Consider the following 22,944-nt stretch of genomic DNA (forward strand, 5'->3'; position numbering starts at 1 on the left):
CTCTAGTTTTACTGGTATGAGCAATTACGCAATTTTTCATTAAATTAAAACCGAGAGCTTTAACGCTTGGAGCTTGGTGCGTCTGGCGAGAGCTTGTATGGAATGAGTGAGAATTTAAATTGGCGTGCAAGTGCAGCCACCAGTTCAGTGTCTCTATACAGTATGTTTTAATTTTTGTTGCTAGTATGGTCATGACATTGGTATTACATTTGGTCGTAAAAAGTCTTACATTTTACTTGTTGAAATTTGCTGATACTCTGTTGTAACTGCCAATATTCTAATAACTAAAATTCCAATAAGTCAGTTTTATCCAGCACATTTGAATGCATTGATTTTGAATAAGAAAAAAAGAAAAGTAGACAAGCCCATCGTATTATATTATGCTGAGCTTGCTTCAGTTTAACAACATGCCATTTTCAACATGGAAGCAAAAAAAAGTATTAGTTGAGAATCACTGTATAGTAACATAACATCACCTAGAGCCAGGATTAATCACAACCCACAGTAATGACCCGTTGGCTCGTCTTGTTAAAACATTGTTTCTGGGCACTGTCGTGGGTTCCTCCTTACAATAACAAGGTGCAAATTGATTGCGGTGTGAATGATCGATGGTGCGCTTGGTTCGCCTGCCTTTTAGTGACACTGGGTGGACTGAAGGACCACATCAAAGAGGTGCAGAGGTGTCGGCGACTCATCCTCATTGCCTGCGGGACCAGCTACCACGCCGGGGTGGCGGTGAGTAGTAACCAAACCAACACCACCAAAACACTTCGGCTTCACTTCGGCTTCGGCATCCGCTTTAATCAATCAGTAATGTAGAAGGCCATCCGTTAGTGTGCGTGTGGAAACAGGTGTGTGGTTTGTATGCGGGCCAGTCCAGTGAGGCTTCATCATGATGATGATGATGCTGAGCAGCGCTCTGATGTGCTGTCACACGCTGCAAGAACAGAGAGACTCTGGCTCAGCTGCTTCCCCCAGGCCATCAGAACACTGAACTCTCCACTCACAAGTACACATGAGCACACACAGACACAGACACACACACACACACATACACACACAACACTCATGCGGCAACCGCTAAAACAATCACTTTAAACAATGTCACTTTGAAAAAATAGAAAGTCACTTTAAAGGAAGGAGGTATAGTTTAGATACTTTAAGGAGTTAAAGAGTTAAAATTGTATATTGTATAGTAGTTGTAATGTTCGTGGTGCACAATAATGAGGAGATGGTGGTTTTGTATCAGAGCGTTTACTTGGTGTAGTTCAAGGTCACATTACACAATACAATTGCCAACCGGCAAACCCTCTCGCCACCTAGGCTACTGCCAGTGACGTGATGACGTCACTGCGTAGTACAGTAGTTTGGATTACTACATTACCCCTTTTTTTTAAGAAGACAAACTGTCAAATAGTTGGTATTACAACTTAGTGTCAAACGACACTCAGGAATAATGCTGCCTAATAAACATGTATAAATAACATTATACATCCTTGTACTACAGAACGGGTGTGCGTCAGTACTCAAGCATAACATGCATAAATTAACCATGAAACATTTCTGAAGGATACTTGTGAGTTTGAACAGTTTCTTTAAAAATGGCTCATTCACAGTCCTTCAGTCATAGTCAAGGAGGTAAGCTGGAGGCTGTCTCTGCTGCCTGACTGGATATCTGGGCGGCGGCGGTGCTGGTTCAGCATCTTCATTGTCGTCCGGATCAGGATCCATGTCTGTGTCTAGATGTGGCAGCGGACGTCGCTGTGCCTCGGGATGGATCTTTTTGAAGAATGAACTGTTCCTCATTGTGGCATAGCCATGCCGTCCAGCAGTCACCATGGAGCCTTTCACGCTTGTGACTGTGAGTGGTTCTTTTCTGTAGGGTGGTGTGAGTTTGTTCTGCCTCGGCTGACGACAGAGCACAGTGTCACCTGGCACGATGTTGGATTGTGTAGCATGTCGTCTGTTGTCAGAACGAGCTTTCATTTTAGACTTTGCCTCAGTGTCTCTCTTGCGCACCTCGCTATCAGTAGGAATGGTGATACGACAGGCTGATGGTATCTTGGTGTTCATTGGTCTCTGGAACATCAGTTCTGCTGGTGATCTTCCTGTCGTGCAGTGGGGTGTAGATCTGTACTCACGGAGGAAGATGTTCAACTGCTGCTTCCATGGCAGACCTTGCATCGGGGCTATCTGGATGATCTTGCCAAGAGTACGCATAAATCTTTCAGCGGTGGCGTTAGCCTGCGGCCACAAAGGTGTTATTTTCCTGTGATGGAATCCCATGTAACTGGCAAACTGGGAAAACTGTGAGCCGTTAAACGGAGGTCCATTGTCTGTCCGGACGACTCGGGGTATCCCAAACAGGGAGAAGACACTGTCCATGCTGGGTATCACCACATTGGCGGATGTAGAGCGGATGATGTTCACTACAGGGTAGCGTGTGTAGTCGTCTATGATCACCAGCAGGTATTCTCCGGACGGGAGGGGACCGTAGAAATCTGCACTCACAGAATGCCACGGCGCTTCTGGTAGCTCCGACATCTTGAGTGGTTCCGTTCTTGTGATTGGAGTTGTAGCCTGACATGCTAGGCAGTTCCGACTGAGGGCTTCAGCCTCTTGATCAATGTTGGGAAACCACACCTTCTCTCGGAGGAGGGCTTTGGTCTTTGCAATGCCTTGATGGCTTTCATGTGCAAGTTCCAGGACTCTCTGCTGTAGGGACGGGGGCACGACGATCCTACTTCCCCGGAGTATAATGTCCTCACTCACAGAGTGTGAGTTCCGTGCTGACATGTCTATACTGCCGTAGTGCAAGAGCATTTGGTGTTTTATCTGTCACTCTGTCCCACGTGTCGTTCTTAATGTGGGCACTGACTTGTTGTAGCGTGTTGTCCTTTAATGTCTCTGTTTTTATCTCTTCCAGCGTCATCGCCTTGGGTGTGGCGAACAGAGATATGAAGTTGACATATTCCTCTGCAACTTTCGCGGCTCTTGTGTTCATGGATGTTTGTATTGGGATCGGATGGCGTGACATGTAATCCGCTGGATTGTCTGCTCCCTTTTTGTAGACTATTCGAAAGTCATAGGGCTGGAGCCTGAGTCCCCATCTCTCTATCCGGGCAGGTGGCTTGGACCTTGGGTTGTTCCAAATCATTTCTAGCGGCTTGTGATCAGTCACTAGGGTAAATGGATGTCCATAGAGATATAGATGGAAATGCTCACACCAATCGCTAGACCTTCTCATTCTGTCTGAGTATCTCCTCTCAACGTCAGTGAGCACGCGGCTGGCATACGCTATGACGCGTTTCTCTCCCTCTTTTCCTTGAGAGAGAATGGCACCCAGCCCAAATGGGCTGGCGTCCACGACCAGTTCAGTATCCTTTTTCGGGTCAAAGTATGACATGGTGGTGTTGCTTGTGAGACTCTCCTTGAGCATTTGTAGTGGTTTTGACTGTTCTTCACCCCAGCGCCAGGGCACTTCCTTCTTTGTTAGCTCTCTGAGGGGTGCAGTGATGGTAGAGAAATCCTGTATAAATCTTGAACAGTAATTTGCCATTCCAAGGAGGCTCCTGATCTCCGCAGGGTCCTTGGGGTCAGCGGCCTGATGTATCGCTGTCACTTTCCGGGGGTCCGCTGGGTCTGCGGAAAAAATAAAACCAAAAAACTCGAGTCATTCTTTGTTGAACTCGCACTTATCATGGTTGAGCGTGAGACCACATTCCTTCAGTCTGGCGAACACTGCTGTCAGAGCGTCGTCATGGGCCTTCTGGGTTGCACCATATACTATGATGTCATCTCTGAGATTTTTGACACCAGGGATGCCATGTAGGGATTGACATATGGCGTTCTGAAAAACCTCAGCAGCAGATGATATACCAAAACTCAGTCTCTTGTATCTTCTCAGACCCAGGTGTGTGGTGAAGGTAGTGATATACCGACTGTCAGGATGTAGTTCTAGCTGATGGTATCCTTAGTTGAGGTCCAGTTTTGAGAAGAATCTCGCACCGTTGAGCTCATGGATCACGTCGTCCATTGTAGGTGTGAGATGACGTTCTCTCTGTACGGCCACGTTTGCTTGCCGCATGTCGACACAAATCCTGACCTTATCAGGATCCTTAGGCTTCAGAGGGGTCACAATGGGCGACACCCAGGGCAGGGCGTTGGTCCGGTCACCCGTTCGATGATGTCGTCATCCTCCAGCCTTTTTAATTCTTCCTCAACCTTCTGCCGAACGTGAAAAGGCACTCTCCTGTGTGGTTGACACGTTGGCTGTATGTCAGGGTTTATGTGTAACTTCATCTGAAAATCCTTTAGTTTTCCAATGCCAGTGAACAGCTCTGGGTAGCTGTCAATCAGTTCATCTGCCACGCTGCGGGTGGCGAGGTTGACACTGTTAATTATTTTAATAAGCCCAAGCTTACTAGCTGTGTCATAATTCGGGAGCGAATGTCTATTTCCTTTCAGCACGTAGAATGTTGCCTCCGTGTTTCTGTCCTTCGCCTGGACACTGCACTCAAACACCGGTGATGGGCAGAGCGTTGTCTGACCCATAAGCGAAGATCTTAGTCTTTGCTGCTCTCATCGCTGGTTTTGGCTCGAGCGTGTTAAACACTGTTTCACTTATTATGTTAACCGAAGCTCCAGAGTCAATCAGTACTTGCACTTTAATGTCATTGATGGTGTTTAGTGCAGGCTTCGCCATTCACAGCAAACGCATATTGGTCGTCTTCACTGCTGGACGAATCTCTGTGCACTGTGTGCACTGTGCGCAGCAAGATGTAGTGATTTGATTCACTTTTCTTGTGCGTTTCCATCTTCCATATGTGGTGTCTTTATCCTCACTTCAACCTGATTTCCCCTCTTGACTATTTTTCCACACATGTTGCAGTCTTTTCCTTTGGCTCGGCAATCTCCATTATGAGGATATCTTCCTCCACAATTCATGCATTATTTGCTGTTGTTCCTATTTCCCTTGTAATCAGCTGACTGAGGGCTTTGCCTGTGTTCCAGCGCGTTGACAGCAGCGGTTGTTCCTTGCTCAATGCCCACAGCCTGCTGTTCTGATAACTCCAGTGTTCTCCCAAAGTTCAACAAAGCTTCTAATGTCATTTCGGGTTCTCTCAGCGCCCTCCTGCGGACTCTCGAGGAACTGCAGCTCTGAATGAGCGGTGCTTTGATCTCGCCGTCTGTGTCGGCGAATTCAGTCTTTGGCGAGCATACAGAGCTGAGTGTGATAAGTATCCAGATTTTCACCAGCCTGCTGCATAGCTTTTCTGAACTTATAAACAAGGAACTGCATGTTTTTCTTTGGGGAGAAATATCCATTTAGCTTCGTCTTTGTAACATTATAATCATCATCAGTCCCGGCGAGAGTGTCATATATGTCATGCACTCGTTCTCCAGATAAATGCAACAGTAAAGCCCTTTTTCTGCCATCATTCACAATGTTCATTGCTACTAGGAAATTGTCATATCTCTGAATCCACTTACTCTATCTCGTTCCCAATGAACTCGGGTCTGTCTTCGTGTCGAACGGCAGAATAGCTGCTTGGCTTCCCATGAGGATGGAGTTCATCTCTTCTTCTTGCATCCAGCACTGTGTTAACGTTAGCTAGCGTTAGCTTTGTTTAGCTAAGCACGCACGTCCGACCGGTTTTTTCTTCTTCCAGAAAGTTCGACAAGTCCTTCACATAGCGTATAGCAGTGATGGGCAAGCTACTTGGAAAATGTAGCAAGCTACACTACAAGTTACTCTCGATTAAATCTAGCTCAACTACAATGGAAGCTATCCCCAGAGAAATGTAGCAAGCTACACTACAAGAACATGGCAAAAATAGCTAGCTACATCGGCACTACTTTTTTTTTTTTTTTTTTTACTTCGTGATCAAGTTTACACCAAACAAATAGGCAGGCAAAAAAATAGCTCAGTTCGATTGTTTATTATAAAACTGAAACAAGCCCTCGGTCTGGCTTTTTGTGTCATCCTTTTAACATGAGGAAAGAACTGTGGAAACGTAATAAATAAAAGGCAGTGAAACAATAATAAAATAATCACAAATATATACTCTCTCTATTGGAATGGAGACTTTTCAGCACAGGATAAACTACTGTTTCAACTCAAACCACAGTAGCAAAATGACAATAACCTGGCCAAAGAAAAAGTGCAAGAAACATTTGTCTACAAAATGGACATTAACGAAATCCTATGTAACATTTATACATTCTTAAGTACGGAAATAAGCAGCATGGGGTAATCGGCGTTGGAACTTTCACATCGCCTCCATCCTCCCTGAGCAGTATGCTCACGCATCTGTGCACCGTCAGGCGTCAGGTTAGCCAGAACAAAACAGAACTTCTATAAAACTTTCAAAATTGTACGCTCCTTCAGTAAATACTGTAAACTTCCCAGATATATATATATGTCGATCTATCTTGCTCTCTCTATGTATATCTATCTGTACCTCCCTCTGAATTGTCCTCTGTCTGTTCCCATCAAATATGAACTTTATAGGACATGAGAGGCTATTATTATGTATAAATAAAAGGCAGTGAAACAATAATAAAATAAACACAAATATACTCTCTCTATTGGAATGGAGACTTTTCAGCACAGGATAAACTACTGTTTCAACTCGAACCACAGTAGCAGAACCACTGTTCTAGGTGATCTTTTCCCTATTTTTTTCTTTTCTCCACCCCCATAATATTGTTCATAGCAGCTAGCCTATCTCTGTTAGTTAAAGCTGTTGATAAAAAGTGCACTGACTTGTGTGCTGTTTGGGAACAGTTGACAATGTTTATGTAAAGACAGTAAAGGTTTTCATCAGCTCACCTGAATATGTGTTCTCAAGTTAGTATTGGACGTGTGGGAAGTTGAGAGCAGCTTCGTTTTTGGCTGACACAATAAACACCTAAACACATATGTTTTAGGCGTTTTTTCAGTCAAACTCATAAATGTGTCGAGGTAGGGCCATGGAGAGACATTGTTGTTATTGTTGTTGACATCATTATCTTCATCAATGCCATCAGTGGAAACATCAAATCCCTCTGCCATTATTTCGCGCGGACTGGTTCTGTTATTGTAAATTGCATTCATTCATTCTCATTCAGTGGTCTGCGTTTCGATTTTCACTTCATGGTCTTCCGCCCTATCCTGCCTCTGATTGGCCTACCCATAATGTTTGGCCTAACCATACCCAATCGTGAGTCGTCATACTCATATCTAAACCAACCAACCAATCATAGTGGGTTTTCTACGGGGAGTTTTTTTTTTCTCCTCACAAATCTTTATAGTCTAGACTGTTTCTCCCGACAGTAGCGTTGTAGCGTTTCCTCGTCGCTACGTCACTACTTCATTCTATAAATGGCTCCGCTACAGACACCGCTAATTGGTTCAAAAAGTAGCGACGCTACCATCACGCTACTGAGAATTGTAGTTAAGCTATGTAGCGTCGCTACTTGTAGCTAGCTACTGCCCATCACTGGCGTATAGCCTATGTGTCCAGTTATATCCTCGTCGCCACTGTAATGTTCGTGGTGCACAATAATGAGGAGATGGTGGTTTTGTATCAGAGCGTTTACTTGGTGTAGTTCAAGGTCACATTACACAATACAATTGCCAACCGGCAAACCCTCTCGCCACCTAGGCTACTGCCAGTGACGTGATGACGTCACTGCGTAGTACAGTAGTTTGGATTACTACAGTAGTGTATATAGGAACCAGTTTCTCTGGAACTTAGCATGTCTTTTTTTACCATGCATATCTTGTCTTAACCATTTTTTTTTATGCTTATTTTGTTATTGTATTTTGCACAATCAATGCGGGCATGTTCACCCGCATTTCACTGTATGCCCTGGTATGTATGTGACAAATAAACCTCTTGATTCTTCTCTGTTCCCAGACACGCCAGGTCCTGGAGGAGCTGACCGAGCTGCCCGTCATGGTGGAGCTGGCCAGCGACTTCCTGGACAGGAACACGCCTGTGTTCCGAGATGACGTCTGCTTCTTCATCAGCCAATCAGGTAGAGGGATTGCTCTTTTTTATTCTTTTCTGCCTTTAGACGTACAATATCCTGTCAAATGAAAGTCGAGTCTCTTTGAACTCGCGTCAGACTTTTTACATTGTGCAACCTGTCTCATGAGTCATGGTGTCACATTGTGCAACCCGTCTCATGGTGTCACATTGTGCAACCTGTCTCATGGTGTTACATTGTGCAACCTGTCTCATGGTGTCACATTGTGCAACCTGTCTCATGGTGTCACATTGTGCAACCTGTCTCATGGTGTCACATTGTGCAACCTGTCTCATGGTGTCACATTGTGCAACCTGTCTCATGGTGTCACATTGTGCAATCTGTCTCATGGTGTTACGTTGTGCAACCTGTCTCATGGTGTCACATTGTGCAACCTGTCTCATGGTGTTACATTGTGCAACCTGTCTCATGAGTCATGGTGTCACATTGTGCAACCTGTCTCATGGTGTTACATTGTGCAACCTGTCTCATGGTGTTACATTGTGCAACCTGTCTCATGGCGTCACATTGTGCAACCTGTCTCATGGTGTTACATTGTGCAACCTGTCTCATGGCGTCACATTGTGCTACCTGTCTCATGAGTCATGGTGTTACATTGTGCAATCTGTCTCATGGTGTTACGTTGTGCAACCTGTCTCATGGTGTTACGTTGTGCAACCTGTCTCATGGTGTTACATTGTGCAACCTGTCTCATGGTGTCACATTGTGCAACCTGTCTCATGGTGTCACATTGTGCAACCTGTCTCATGGTGTCACATTGTGCAACCTGTCTCATGGTGTCACATTGTGCAACCTGTCTCATGGTGTCACATTGTGCAACCTGTCTCATGGTGTCACATTGTGCAACCTGTCTCATGGTGTCACATTGTGCAACCTGTCTCATGGTGTCACGTTGTGCAACCTGTCTCATGGTGTTACATTGTGCAACCTGTCTCATGGTGTCACATTGTGCAACCTGTCTCATGGTGTCACATTGTGCAACCTGTCTCATGGTGTCACATTGTGCAACCTGTCTCATGGTGTCACGTTGTGTAACTCGTCTCATCCTTGCCGTTCCTCTCCCTGCCCGTAGGGGAGACTGCAGACAGCCTCATGGCCCTGCGGTACTGTAAGGAGAGAGGGGCTTTGACTGTGGGCATCACCAACACAGTGGGCAGCTCCATCTCCAGGGAGACGGACTGTGGGGTCCACATCAACGCCGGGCCTGAGATCGGCGTAGCCAGCACCAAGGTGAGGGAGCTCACGGCTGGCATGCTTCTAGTTACCTAGTCGGAACTCAATACAGAATCAAAACTTAAAAAAAAATCTTTACAATCAATTAGGGCTGACCCCTATTAATCGATTAGTCAACTAATCGGTCGAAAGGAGCCGTAGTCGACTGGCCAACCTCTAAAAAAAAAAAAAAAAAAATATTATTATTTTTTTTATCATTCTTTCCAAAAGAAAAGAGGCCTAGAAGCGTGGCTAACGCTAATGGCACGCATACCAGAGGCTAACTGCCTACGAAAACGGGTACAGAGGCACTGAAAGAGGATTTCACCCATCTAATGAACACACTAGACTAGACAAGTATCAAGATGTATCCATCACTGTGGACCAATTGCATGCTTTTGCAGAGGACAAGAAGCCTTCAGACGACTCCTTCATACATTAAGCACCCCCCACAGCCCAAATGGAATGATACATTTTTTTTTTTTTTTTTAAATATATATATATATATATATTTTTTTAAGTCTACCAATAGTCGACTAACTGCAAATTTTGGCCAATCCTAGTCGACCATCCAAATCCTTAGTCGGGGACAGCCCTACAATCAATACAGTGCAATCGAAATGTAAAACCGTACCGATAATTCTCCTTCTCTCGTACTTGTTCTCTAGCTCTCTTTTTGTTTTATAGTTTTAACTGGTGGAATGATATGTCTACTGCTCTTAACATAACGTTTAAGGTTCATTTTCATTGTCTGCGACTTTAAAATAAAAAGATTTCACGTTTTGGAGCTAAACCAAGCTTTTTATATACCATCTATAACTAGTAGGGTTAGGGGCGGCTACGTGGCGTAGTGGGCAAGGTGCTCGCCACGAATGCGGAGACGCTGGGCTCGCCTGTTCGAGCCCAGCGCTCCACATTGCTTTCAGTTTAGCTGGTCGTTCATACTAATACACATTGGCCGTATTAGGGGGTGGGAAACTGATGGGTGGGGATCGGGCGTTGTGGACAGCGACTCCTACAGGTCTGTTGATGCGCCTGCGCAGTAGAATCAGGAAGTGTCGGGGTCAGCGTGAGCCTCCCACGCGTTACTCCTCGCCACTGAGAAATCGAGCTGCGCAGGTGAAAAGATGCGACTGCTGTTACCTCAAGTACCGGAGGGGACTTGTGCTATGTATGACTTAGTCCACATTGCAGCCGGCTTGTGGGAGGCAAGAAACAGCGTTCGTGACAGGGGAGGGTTGAATTGGATGATACGAAATTGGGATGGGAGAAAATATAGAAAAATGGGAGAAAAAGTGGATCAAAAAAAAAACGAGTAGGGTTAGGGTTAGGCAGTGCTGTTGTCCCCCACCTCAATATTGATTTCAATGGAGTAATTCAAATAAAATGCTTGTCGTCGAGTGATTTTGAAAAGTATTCGAGGTCCTTGGCCTGCTGTCAACCTCAGTGCGAAGGAGGTACGGCTCGCTCGGACAGGGGCGACCGCAGCAGTACCCCTTCACAGCGCTCCCGGCGTGCAGGTGTAATTGGAGCAGCTCTGTGGCCTAGATACACATTAACACAATGTCATATGAAATCTTAAAATGTGATCGTCACACCACTACCGGTCAGATCTTATGGGACAGTGGATGGAGACGTTCCTCACGCTGATGTCTTTACCAGTGCCCCATTCCTCACACACTGTCTCCCAGGGCCCTCTGCGGCTGAAACCAGACACTTTCTCCTCATCGGCATCCTCTGGTTCTGTACAGTTTCTATGGTGGTCGGGAAAACATTCCAGCAGGTTCGGGACTTTCTGGGAAATGTCTCCGTGCAGAAGGAACCGGCGGTCTTGGTTCTGGGGCCCCGCTGAGGGGCTCCCCTGCTCCAGAGGGCCCCCGCTGGTCAGGATGCATTAGCGCTGTTGGAAATAAATGCAGCGGTCTCATTTTTCAATGAGCTGCAGCCGACGTGGGGGCGTGTAGCGGAGGTTTATCATTGCTTAAGGTCTTTAGTAATCTAGACAACAAGCCACTATAATACTAGTTATATATAATATAATACTAATACTAGGTGGCACGGTGGTGTAGTGGTTAACACTGTTGCCTCACAGCTAGGGCTGCATGATTTTGGGAAATAATCTAATTGCGATTGCGATTAAATTTGCGATTATAATTATATTTTTTTGAGCAGCCCCACAGAGGTTTATTGTAAAATGCGGCTTGCATATGGCCTACGCATGGGTCTTTTCGGGACTTACTTACTTATCCTCTTCGTCCCGGTTGGGGCATAAGGCCGCAATCATACACTGCCACTGAATCCTGTCTCGTGCTTTGGCCTGCGCTTCGTCCCAGGAAAGACCCATCTCCTTCAGCTCCACCATCACTGTTAGTTCTGCATTTCTCTGATGACTTGTGCTGTCTTTGACGTTTCAAACATAGTACGGACATTCCATGCTCCAAGACGGATCATGGTTCGGGGTCTTGGAAGACTCATCTTCGAGCAACCGACTTCCCGAGTTGGGCTTTCATCTGCTGCCGTCATAGTGCCAGTGTTTTGGCTAGAGCTTCTTTTGGACCCCAGGTTTTGTGGTTTGTGTTTTGCAGTTTCTGTAACAGTTGTTTGTTTTCCAGGGTAGGGTTGTTAGCCCCACGCCCAACCCCCAACCTGGAGGACCAGTGCTGCTTTTTGTCTGGCCCCTCCCCCGTGACCTGCCCCGCTTGGTTGAACCTGCCAGGGGCTTTAAACTTTGAGCCCCCGCCGATATAGCTCACAGGGTCCTTGAGGCACGCAAGCCACCCCACCACGTCAAGGTAGCAGCCCGGGGTAGTCTTTTCGGGACACCGAGCCTGAAAATGTTTCTTTTTGCCTGGGAATCGATACCGGTACCCAACGGTACCTTTTTTTTCTGTACTTTACTCTCCCTCTCTGAAGTCTAAACTTCACAACACACAATCTAAAACACCTTACCTCCCTCTCCCAAACCGATCTTGTATCTCAATGGGACTTCCTGGTTAAATTTTTTAAAAAAAATGCGATTTTAATTGGTTTGCGATTTGATAATTGCATCATTCCAAATCGCGATTTCGATTTAAAATCGATTAATCGTTCAGCCCTACTCACAGCTAGAAGGTCCTGGGTTCATTTTCCCGCTTGGGGACCAGGTTGTCGCGTTGCCAGGTACCCAGGTGGGGTATCTCCCGGGAGGATCAAGTACGGGATGGATCAAGTACCCGATGCGTGTGTGTGTGTGTCGCGTGACAAATAAAGACTTCTCCTTCTCACTGGTGTTTCTCCAGATAGTTCATGCTAATCCTAAATCAACTGGATAGCGATGTCATTCTTTCACACATGTGGTCAACCCCCACCCCCTGAAATGCAAGAACGTTGTTCCGTTAGATTGGAGCCACTCCCTGGACTCTGATGTCTCTCCACAGTGACCCACGGAGAGCTGGAGATGCCGTTCTCGAGTCGTCAGACCCACGCAAGCCAGCGCTCTCTACGTTGAGAAATAAACAAATAGCTTGCAGACAGAAACGGTCACCAGCGGAGTCGATCTGACTTACCACAGTAGATTAGTTTATTTCTAAATGTGCTGCTCTAAGATCCATTGGGCTACGGAGATGCCAGATATTGTCCTCCCTAATCCTGTAGAACAGGAGATCCGTGATTCTACTCCTCGTCCCCCACCAAGAGCTAAAAGGGTTACCAGACTGGGCTCCGTGGAGCAAGTATGTGTCCCAACTAGCGCCTGGAGAAAGGGTACGGCTCTGGGACTTGGCTCTGGAAGTCTTGGGCCGCTCCAGCATCCTCGGGAGAGCAGAGCACGCCTTAGAGACGCCACCTTTTTACTGCCTGTCTTGGCCGGGCCACACACCCACACCCAGCCCCGGCCCCGCAACGCACAACCCAGATCAGTCACATCCTCAGAGGGGATGTATTTCACCAACTGCTAAAGGACTCTGCAAGAATAGAGACCAAACACTAGTATGTACACAATGTACAAAACTAAAGTACAAAATGCAAACAAAATGCAAAGGGAAATGTAGATGTAGTGCTATTAGTAATATATAGATAAAATATGGTGTAGTGTTAAGTTAATTCATGTTTAAACTGAGTGTGCATGTGGATGTGTGTGCAATGAATGTAGATGGATGGGTTAGTGTTTCATAGTCATTGAGCATCCTGATGGCCTGGGGATAGAAGCTCCTTTTGAGTCTCTCTTTACCGGCCATGAGACTCCGGTAGCGCTTGCCTGACCGCAGCAGTGCAGCGAAGCAGTTGTTTGGGTGGTTTGGGAGTTATAGAACTTACTCCAGGAGAGGAACAATTGAATTTCCTTCCTCCGTGTTATGGATATAGTCGAGATTTGCGAAGACAAAACAAGCTAGAAAGGTTTTTTGTTTGATATTACAATATCTAGCTGTAGGAGAGAGTTCACGTCTCCCTTCTCAGGGCCCTCAGAGGGACACCATGCATTCGGCGCGAGACACCGTGTTAAGCAAGACGTTCCCTTCACTGTCCACATTAGAGACGGGCTGAAGGAGACATGAATGTTAGACACAGCCACAGTTTACTATGCGAGTTGGATCCGCCGCCACAAACTGTCCCGACTGCATTGACCGTCTGTTCTTTAGGGCCTGTTGTTAGCCTTTTGTCAGCCTGTTGTCAGGGGGGGAAATAACTGACTGTTTTACAACCAAGACGCTGGCATCGCAGAGTCCAGAGGGTCCTTTGAAACGACTTGGCTCGTCTCTCGAAACGCTGACTAAATCTTCCAAACGAGCGTGAAAGACCTCCAAACATGCTCACAGATTGGAAGGGGGGGGGGGGGGGAAGAGCGGTTGTGGTGACATTTTCAGATTTATAAAAACTGACGGGGGATCGTGGAGGTCCTGGTTGTCCTGGTGTGTGACGTGTTTAGTGATCCTCCTCTGCTTTGCCGTCTCATCTCCACATTTACCCTGTACTTTAAAGTGGCCCAGCTCCTCTCCCGCCTCTCATCTGGTGCACATTATTAGAGAGACACAGCCTCTCTACCATCAAAGAGACGACAACAGCCTCGGCCCCCGCAAACACTCTCTGCACTGGAGGGTCTGGCTGCTGCCATCAAGTCAAGTCGAGAGGTTTATTTGTCACGGCATACAAGGCATACAGTGAAATGCGGGTGGTCATGCCTGCAGCGATTGTGCAATAATACAAGTAATAAGACATAACGGGTATAATGTACATAAAGTTTAAAATACATGGTAAAAGACATGCTAAGGTCCTGCGATAGTGCAATACAGTGTTAAGCTACGGATGAGGCACTGGGTCTTATCATGTACACTACTATACAATACTATACTAAAGAGCGAGCAAGAGCCCATGTATTGTATGTATTTGTATGTCTTTTAATCTTTTAATCTACTTTCATTCTGATTTAATTACAGCATGTGTGTGTGTGACTGTTGGTGTGTGAGCGTATCAGGGGTTTCGGCATATTTTGGTCAAGGCTGGTGGGGCTGGAATTTACGAGCTGTTTCTCTCTGTCATGGTGCACGTTGGGCTCCTCTCGTTGATACGACTGCTCTGTTGTTGTGCTCCTCCGCAGGCCTACACCAGTCAGTTTGTGGCCCTGATCATGTTTGCACTGTTGATGTGTGACGACAGGATCTCCATGCAGCCGAGGAGGCGCGAGATCATCCAGGGCCTGAGAATACTGCCAGGTATAATGCACACACACACACGACCGAGCTAATTTCGACAGGAACGTCTTAAACAAACAAAAAGGGGAATAAAGGAGGGAAATTTATAGAGGTAGACAAACCCCTTAAGAGAACGTCTGAGGCCAGTGGGCTGATTTATTGGCCCCCCTAGAGCCTGTTCCCGTTCTGTTTTTTGTTCAAACAATCTGCTTGGATCGAAACGCCGATCTGCAATGAGTGAGAGAGGGAGTGAGTGCGAGGGAGAGGGGGAGTGAGGGAGCACAGAGAGACTGGGGGAGAGAGAGAGAGTGCACAGAGAGACTGGGGGAGAGAGAGAGAGAGTGCACAGAGACTGGGGGAGAGAGAGGGAGTGCACAGAGAGACTGGGGGAGTGAGGGAGCACAGAGAGACTGGCGGAGAGAGAGAGCGTGCACAGAGAGACTGGGGGAGAGAGAGGGAGAGTGCACAGAGAGACTGGGGGAGAGAGAGAGAGAGCACAGAGACTGGGGGAGAGAGAGGGAGAGAGTGCACAGAGAGACTGGGGGAGAGAGAGGGAGAGAGTGCACAGAGAGACTGAGGGAGAGAGAGGGAGTGCACAGAGAGACTGGTGGAGAGAGGGAGAGAGTGCACAGAGACTGGTGGAGAGAGGGAGAGAGTGCACAGAGACTGGGGGAGAGAGAGGGAGTGCACAGAGACTGGGGGAGAGAGAGGGAGAGAGCACAGAGAGACTGGTGGAGAGAGGGAGAAAGTGCACAGAGAGACTGGGGGAGAGAGAGGGAGTGCACAGAGACTGGGGGAGAGAGAGGGAGAGAGCACAGAGAGACTGGGGGAGAGAGAGAGTGCACAGAGAGACTGGGGGAGAGAGAGGGAGAGAGCACAGAGAGACTGGTGGAGAGAGAGAGAGCACAGAGAGACTGGGGGAGAGAGAGAGAGCACAGAGAGACTGGGGGAGAGAGAGAGAGCACAGAGAGACTGGGGGAGAGAGCGCAGGGAGTGAGAACTTGTCGCTGGACGAGTGCCCTGGCAGCCTCCCCTGGATCTAAAGCGTATGATGGGGTGTCCCTAATGGTAAACCAATGAGAAATGTCCCCCCTCCCTCCCTGCATTGTGTCCTCGTCCTACCCGGTCTCCAGCGTCTCCGTCACCGTCCGTCCACCCGACACGACGTGCCTCATGATGGGCTGTGGTTTGATTTAACTTCAGATGTGCTTTTAAGAAGATTACGTTTAAAGCTACCCAATCCAGACTTTTATTTGGATCGACGTGAGGTATATTCATCTAGATGAAGAGTTTGATCTTTAGAAAAACAAGCATTTGTAACTTTTTTATTCTACTGTAAATCTAAATACTGTAAGTCTGTTTTTACTTGAGTGTTAACGAGCAATATCTATGTAAACAAACCATCTGCAGCTACGAAACACGGCAATTTAAGAACGTAAACAGGTATTTATCTGTCGTCTAGTGTTGGACCTCGCATCAAGAGCTCAAGTCCATCAACTTGAGAAAAAAAACATGTCTCCGTTACTATTTCTTGTTTCTCAGTCGTTAAAAGCACAAAGAACTGATTCACTCGAACTCAAAAGACGTTTGATTCATACCAGGACTCTTGGCGAAAACACACACAAAAAAACATGTTTAAATGTTTTTCTTATGTTCAGCAGCAAACGAATCGGCAAAAACAATAACGATAGACATATACAAACACGTTGGACAGACAGTTTAGACATAATTACCAAACAAGTCAAACAACAAACAAACAAACGAGCAGAACAAACGATTACAATCTATATCTAAAAGATCAATGTTTTAAAAAAATATATATCTTCCAACGGAATGAAATGCATGCGAGAGGAGTCCAGAATGCAATGCTGTAATGTGGATGCATTCTAGCCATTACTGTCCTGTCATTGGCAACACTAACGTCAGTACTAGGGTTGCACAGCAGAGACAGGAACGTTACACCTCGCCAATGAGAGTCCGCGCTGGCAGGCGAAAAGATGTGACAGGCTGCCTCCTCGTGTGCCGGAGGGAACACGTGATGCAAGGCTTCTATCCTCTCTACAACCGACCAGTGGGGGGCATAGTTGAGCAACGTTCAAGACGGGGGAGGGGAGAATTGGATACACGAAATTGAAATAGAAAATAAGGAGAAAATGTGGATAAGAAAAAAGGTACAGTTGGGTACTGGTATGATTCCCAGGTACCGGTATTGGTTCAAATGTTAACGGTACCCAGCCCTAGTCAGTACGGCACCAGCCACTAACTAACGTCAGCTAGCTTGCGGCGTCCCGGCGATGTGGCAGACCTTACGTCATCATTCTGTTTCACGCTCCATTTGTATGTTTTCCCCCCTGGAAATGCCCGGGTTTGTGTGGTCCATGCCGTTCAGACACTGTGTTGCCAGGAGGATAATGTGGCTAGAAGGTATTCACTTCACAGCCAGCGGTGCTCTGTGCTGCCTTGCACTGTGGCCTCCTCACATGACCCACCTGACGTCCTTCGTGGAACTCTGCCACTTCGAGGTTGTCTGTAATTCGTTCCATTTGTACGCTGCATAACGCTCCGTTTTTACATGTTATGCGTCTGAAGCTGAGTAATCCTGTGACCTAGTTCCATATGTGATGTGTTTAAAAGCAATCGAAGAGCAGAGGTAATGGGGAGGTTTCACGAGCAGAGCCTTCTGGGTGAATAAAATACAACGCAAGTCCCTTCTCTCGGCTAAAGAAGGTCATCCCACTTTTTCACGTGAAACACAATGATCGAGTGAGAAATTTATTTCCAGTGATTTATAAAAAAAAAAAGAGAGGGAACGCAGTGCACTATGCTGCACAGCATGGAGGCATTTTAAGGTAGATGGGAGAGGCTTGCATGTGCAGAATATTACCATAATCAAATGCAGACATACTTGTTGATTGTACAATGGTCTCCCGACAGTAGAAAAGCACGATTTGTTTTTGTTTGTCTCTATACATTATACAAGAATCCAATTTTTACTTTCAACCTTTTAGATGTGTTCCACACGGGTGTAAAAAGAGAGCATATTATCAAACCAAATTTACACCCGGGATGAATCGGAACGATTTAAACTCAGGAGTGATTTCATGTTGCCCCTTTGCTTACATTTGGATCACAGGTTGGGCCTTGAAAAGGGCTTTCGTAGCCAAAATCTTCTTCCGTCAATCTTCACATGTAATAATTCCATCCGGTTTTGTTATTTTTAGATCTGATTAAGGAGATCCTGAGCTTGGACGATGAGATCCAGAGGCTGGCGGCTGAGCTGTATCAGCAGAAGAGTGTGCTGATCATGGGCAGAGGCTACCACTACGCCACCTGCCTGGAGGGAGCACTGGTCAGCAACACCTTCCATCTCCCAGCTTCCTCAAAGGGGATTGTTTATTTGGTTCCCCATTAGCTGTCACCTAGGCAACAGCTATTCTTCCTGAAGTCCACATAGAACAAAACAAAAGCATACATGCATATACCTATATTTCTAAAGATTAAGTAACAAACACTTAAAAAAATCCAAAATGAAAAGAGTCAAACTCAACGAAAGAGAGAATAATGGACACTTTCAAATAAAAGTGAGAAATACACACGCATACAGGGCGGCTACGTGGCGTAGTGGGCAAGGCACTCGCCACGAAATGCTGGAGACGCTGGGCTCGTCACTTCGAGCCCAGCGCTCCACATTTGCTTTCAGTTTAGCTGGTCGTCCGTACTAATACACATTGGCCGTATTAGGGGGTGGGAAACTGATGGGTGGGGATCGGGCGTTGTGGACAGCGACTCCTACAGGTCGGTTGGTGCGCCTGCGCAGTAGAATCAGGAAGTGTCGGGGGCAGCGTGAGCCTCCCACGCGTTACTCCTCGCCACTGAGAGATCGAGCTGCGCAGGTGAAAAGATGCGACTGCTGTTACCTCAAGTACCGGAGGGGACTTGTGCTATGTATGACTTAGTCCACATTGCAGCCGGCTTGTGGGAGGCAAGAAACAGCGTCCGTGACAGGGGAGGGTTGAATTGGATGATACGAAATTGGGATGGGAGAAAATATAGAAAATGGGAGAAAAAGTGGATAAAAAATAAATAAAAAATACACGCGCATACATACACGCACACACAAATAGTTGCCACATTGAGATAATAATAATTAATGTCAATAATCAAACGATAGAAAAGAAGAAGAGAGTAATAAACAACGTAAACTCAAGAATCAAACAATAATTTAGAAAAAGAAAATAATGGACACTATAATACAGACGAAGACGGTAAAACAAGACGAGAGCCAGACTATTCCTTAATGATCTATCCCATTAGTTTTTTTTTTTTTTTTTTTTTACTTTATTTTTTAGTAGGGATGCTCGATATTGGGTTTTTTACCGATACCGATATTCCGATATTGTCCAACTCTTAATTTCCGATACCGATATCAACCGATACCGATATACCGGTATGCAGGGTTTCCCACCCCAAAAAACGGAATAATTTCAGGTAACTAATCATTTCACTGGATATATATATAACAAATATTGTTATTGTTTTTTTCTTTTTTTAAACCTATACCGATATTTTCCGATATCACATTTTACTGCCGATATCGGCCGATAATATCGGTCGGCCGATAATATCGGACATCCCTATTTTTTAGCGTTTATCGCTTTTCTGGTCAAGCATGACCGACAGATACAGGGTGAAACGGGATATAGATCAGGGGAAGACATTCTGGCAAATGACGGCGGGTCCGGGAATCGAACTCGGAGTCCACCAGATCCGTGACGCAGCACGGTTTTCCCCGACGCAGAAATAGCGCCGAGATATGCGGTGAGCTACTGGAGCTCCCCCCCATTAGTTGTTCTTAAAGCACCTTTTGTTGGATGCACATTTTTACCAGACTAGGTTGTTTATTCCATAGAGTGGCAGCTCTATATAAACTGTCCTCTGCACGGCACACGTTGAAGGTACAGAGACGACCACGTGACCCTGTGTTACCTGTCTGGTGGAGGGACTTGTTGCCGATGTACGACATCTTTGAATGTAAGCTTTTTGGCTTCGTTGTAGTGCTAATAGAGTAGAAAAAGAGGAGATCACTTACTGTCATGGACTTTTATCCACAGATCTGAACATTATTGGAGGTTTCAGTCATATTATTAAACATTCTGATCCGGGTGATTTCATATAGTTTGGCCACAGCCTTTGTAGCCCAAGAACCAAAGTTATAAACTTGACGTGTTCTCCAGTGCCGCAAGACAAGAAACACAGCTTCCGGCACAAAATTTTTTTTAAATTTTTTATTAAAAATGTTTGATCCACTTTTCAATTTTTCTCCCATCCCAATTTCGTGTTTCCAATTCTCCCCTCCCCTGTCTTGAACGTTGCTCGACTATGCCCCCCACTGGTCGGTTGTAGTGCGGATGGAAGCCTTGCATCACGTGTCCCCTCCGGTACACAAGGAGGCAGCCTGTCACATCTTTTCACCTGCCAGCGCGGACTCTCATATATATAAAAAAATAATAAAAAAAAAGCAGCCATTCATTGGCGAGGTGTAACGCACCTTGCCACTTCCTGTCTTTGCTGTGCAGGCGTCCCCCAACCAACCTGTAGGAGTCGCTGTCCACAACGTCCAAATTACCACCCATCGACTTCCACCCGCTGACTCTGCCAATTGAGCCAGTATGACGGCCGGCCCAAGCCGGAGGCAATGCTGACACCCGGATTCAAGACCGGAGTCTCTTGCATTGGTGACGAGCGCAATCTCCGCTGCGCCACCCAGCCGCCCTCCTGCACACTCTAAATAAGCCTAGCTCGAATGACTTCTACCAAAGTATCAGTGTCAGGGTTTTATTTTCTTCAGCTGTGGAGTGTCTTAGGCAAATCTGAAAGGCAAAATTCTATGGAAATAGAAACTGCAGTTTGTTTGCTGATGATGATGGCGTATTCATTCTCAATTATTTAGAGTGAAATGACCCAGCCGTATATGGTCATATTTATGCTTCAATAAAGTGAAGTGTGTGTATAAAGTGAAGTGCTTGGAGAGCGTGGTCAAAGAGTATTCATAGTGTTCTCATGACTCTTTTTGCCACAGCTCATTGGGCCATAGCCGTATTCATTGCCTGTGATGGAATACTATGAATAATCCGCTCCTCACTGCCCAGCAGCCTACATCCATTCGCCCATCACTGCAACAGATCAACGGACAATGCCACGCTTGTGTTTTGCTCACCGGCTCCCCGTTCCATCTGGACAACAGGCAGCAACTACTGTTGATTGACTACAGCTCAGCGTTCAATATCTCAATACCCCCCCCAAGCTTGTCGATTTTAGGACTGAGCTCCATCCGGTGTCAGTGGGTCCTTGACTTCCTGGCAGGCAGGTGCTGAGGGCGGGGCAACTACACCTGTTTGACCCCACGTCCATCACCTTTGTGCCTTTGAATGGATCTGGATTCTAAGCGGTTTTGTTTTCCTCCCTGTGTAGAAAATCAAGGAGATCACCTACATGCACTCGGAGGGCATCCTGGCAGGGGAGCTGAAGCACGGTCCTCTGGCCCTCGTCGACAAGCTCATGCCCGTCATCATGATCATCATGAGAGACCACACCTACGTCAAGTGTCAAAACGCCCTCCAGCAGGTGGTGGCGCGCCAGGTGAGCGAGCGCCACTCACACACACTCACAAACCCATGTCGTCTGCATAGATTTGTTGAGTGCGCATCCTCCTCTTCTACGTCACGTGTAGACTCTTCTCATGTGTATACGGCCACCTAGAGGCTCTGTTTTATTCTGTTATAAGGTTACTGATACCCATTTATAAGCTCTTGACTTTGGGTAGCTCTTTGTGGTTGATCTACAATAAAACACACTATTATGGCATATATATATATATGTATATATATATGCATGTGTGTGTCCAGGCAATATTCATGAACATTGAACAACTGTTTCCCAAAGCAAAGTCTTTGTTATGTCAAAACAAACTACTTCTAGACGTCCCAAGGTCTAGGCTAAAAACAAAAGGTGACCGAGCTTTTGCGGTGGGTGCCCCTAAATTGTGGAACAGTCTTCCACTACAAATAGGTCTGCCCAGACCCTAGAGATGTTTAAAGCACAACTGAAGACTCGCCTGTTTTCATTGGCGTCTTGTGGCTTGGTAAGCTATACATCCCCCGGTCGTGTCGTGATTGTTTTAATGTATTGTAGAGTTTGATTTTGTGTATAGTGTATTTTGTATTTTTAGTATTTCTCTGTTTTTATATTGTAAAGCACTTTGGTGCAACTTCGGTTGGTTTTAAATGTGCTATATAAATAAAATTGACATTGACCCTTATGTGTGCGTACTTCCTGTCTCACGTTGGAGTCGAAGAGTTGGCAGAGTGGGCGGTCTAAACGCAACACAAAAGATTAGAAGCTACAACCTTGTAAATGCCCTAACCCAGTGCACCATCTTAAATGTATCGCTGATCTTCGTTATCAAGCAAAAAAAACTAAAAATAATAATAATTAAGGCGGCTGGGTAGCGCAGCGGACTAAGCGCCTGCCTACCACCGCACAGACACTGGTATCGAATCCAGCTGTCAGCGGTACTTCCGCCTTGATCGGTCGTCCATACTAACACGATGTGGCAGTGTTAGCGTGTGGGAAGCCGGTGGGGTGTGTATCCTGGTCGTTGTAAACAGCGACTCCTACAGGTCGGTCGGGGCGCCTGCTCAGCGAGGAAGGGAATTGGGGGAAGTAGTGTGATCCTCCCACACGTTACGCTCCCCAGTGAGAGTCCTCGCTGTCGGATGAAAAGAAGCGGCTAGCTGACTCCACATGTATCGGAGGGGACATGTGATAGTATCTATCAACCCTCCCTAGACCGGCAAGTGGGGGGCAAATGGGGGGGGGGGGGGGGCATTGGCATAACGACTCAATTGGGATGGGAGAAAAATACAGAAAAAAGGAGGAGAAAAAGTAGATAAAACATTATGTTTTTTTTTACGTAACAACAATCTGCAATATAAAAAAATAACAATTGATCTAATCAATTTGATTCGAA

The 22,944-nt window shown here is 46.2% G+C and overlaps 1 protein-coding gene across 2 annotated transcripts in view; it reads left to right on the plus strand.

The window, feature by feature from the left end:
• Positions 1-22,944, plus strand: part of LOC311235944 (glutamine--fructose-6-phosphate aminotransferase [isomerizing] 1) — a 77,164-nt gene that overhangs the window by 48,535 nt on the left and 5,685 nt on the right. For both annotated transcript variants that reach the window (XM_084323483.1, XM_084323484.1), the window contains exons 12-17: positions 638-735; positions 7,905-8,025; positions 9,110-9,267; positions 14,822-14,936; positions 18,137-18,264; positions 21,387-21,554. In XM_084323483.1, the coding sequence (XP_084179609.1) occupies positions 638-735; positions 7,905-8,025; positions 9,110-9,267; positions 14,822-14,936; positions 18,137-18,264; positions 21,387-21,554 (788 nt within the window). The remainder of the gene's footprint in view (positions 1-637; positions 736-7,904; positions 8,026-9,109; positions 9,268-14,821; positions 14,937-18,136; positions 18,265-21,386; positions 21,555-22,944) is intronic.

Source organism: Notolepis coatsorum (genome assembly GCF_963971535.1).
Source record: "Notolepis coatsorum genome assembly, chromosome: 10".
NCBI lineage: Eukaryota > Metazoa > Chordata > Actinopteri > Aulopiformes > Paralepididae > Notolepis > Notolepis coatsorum.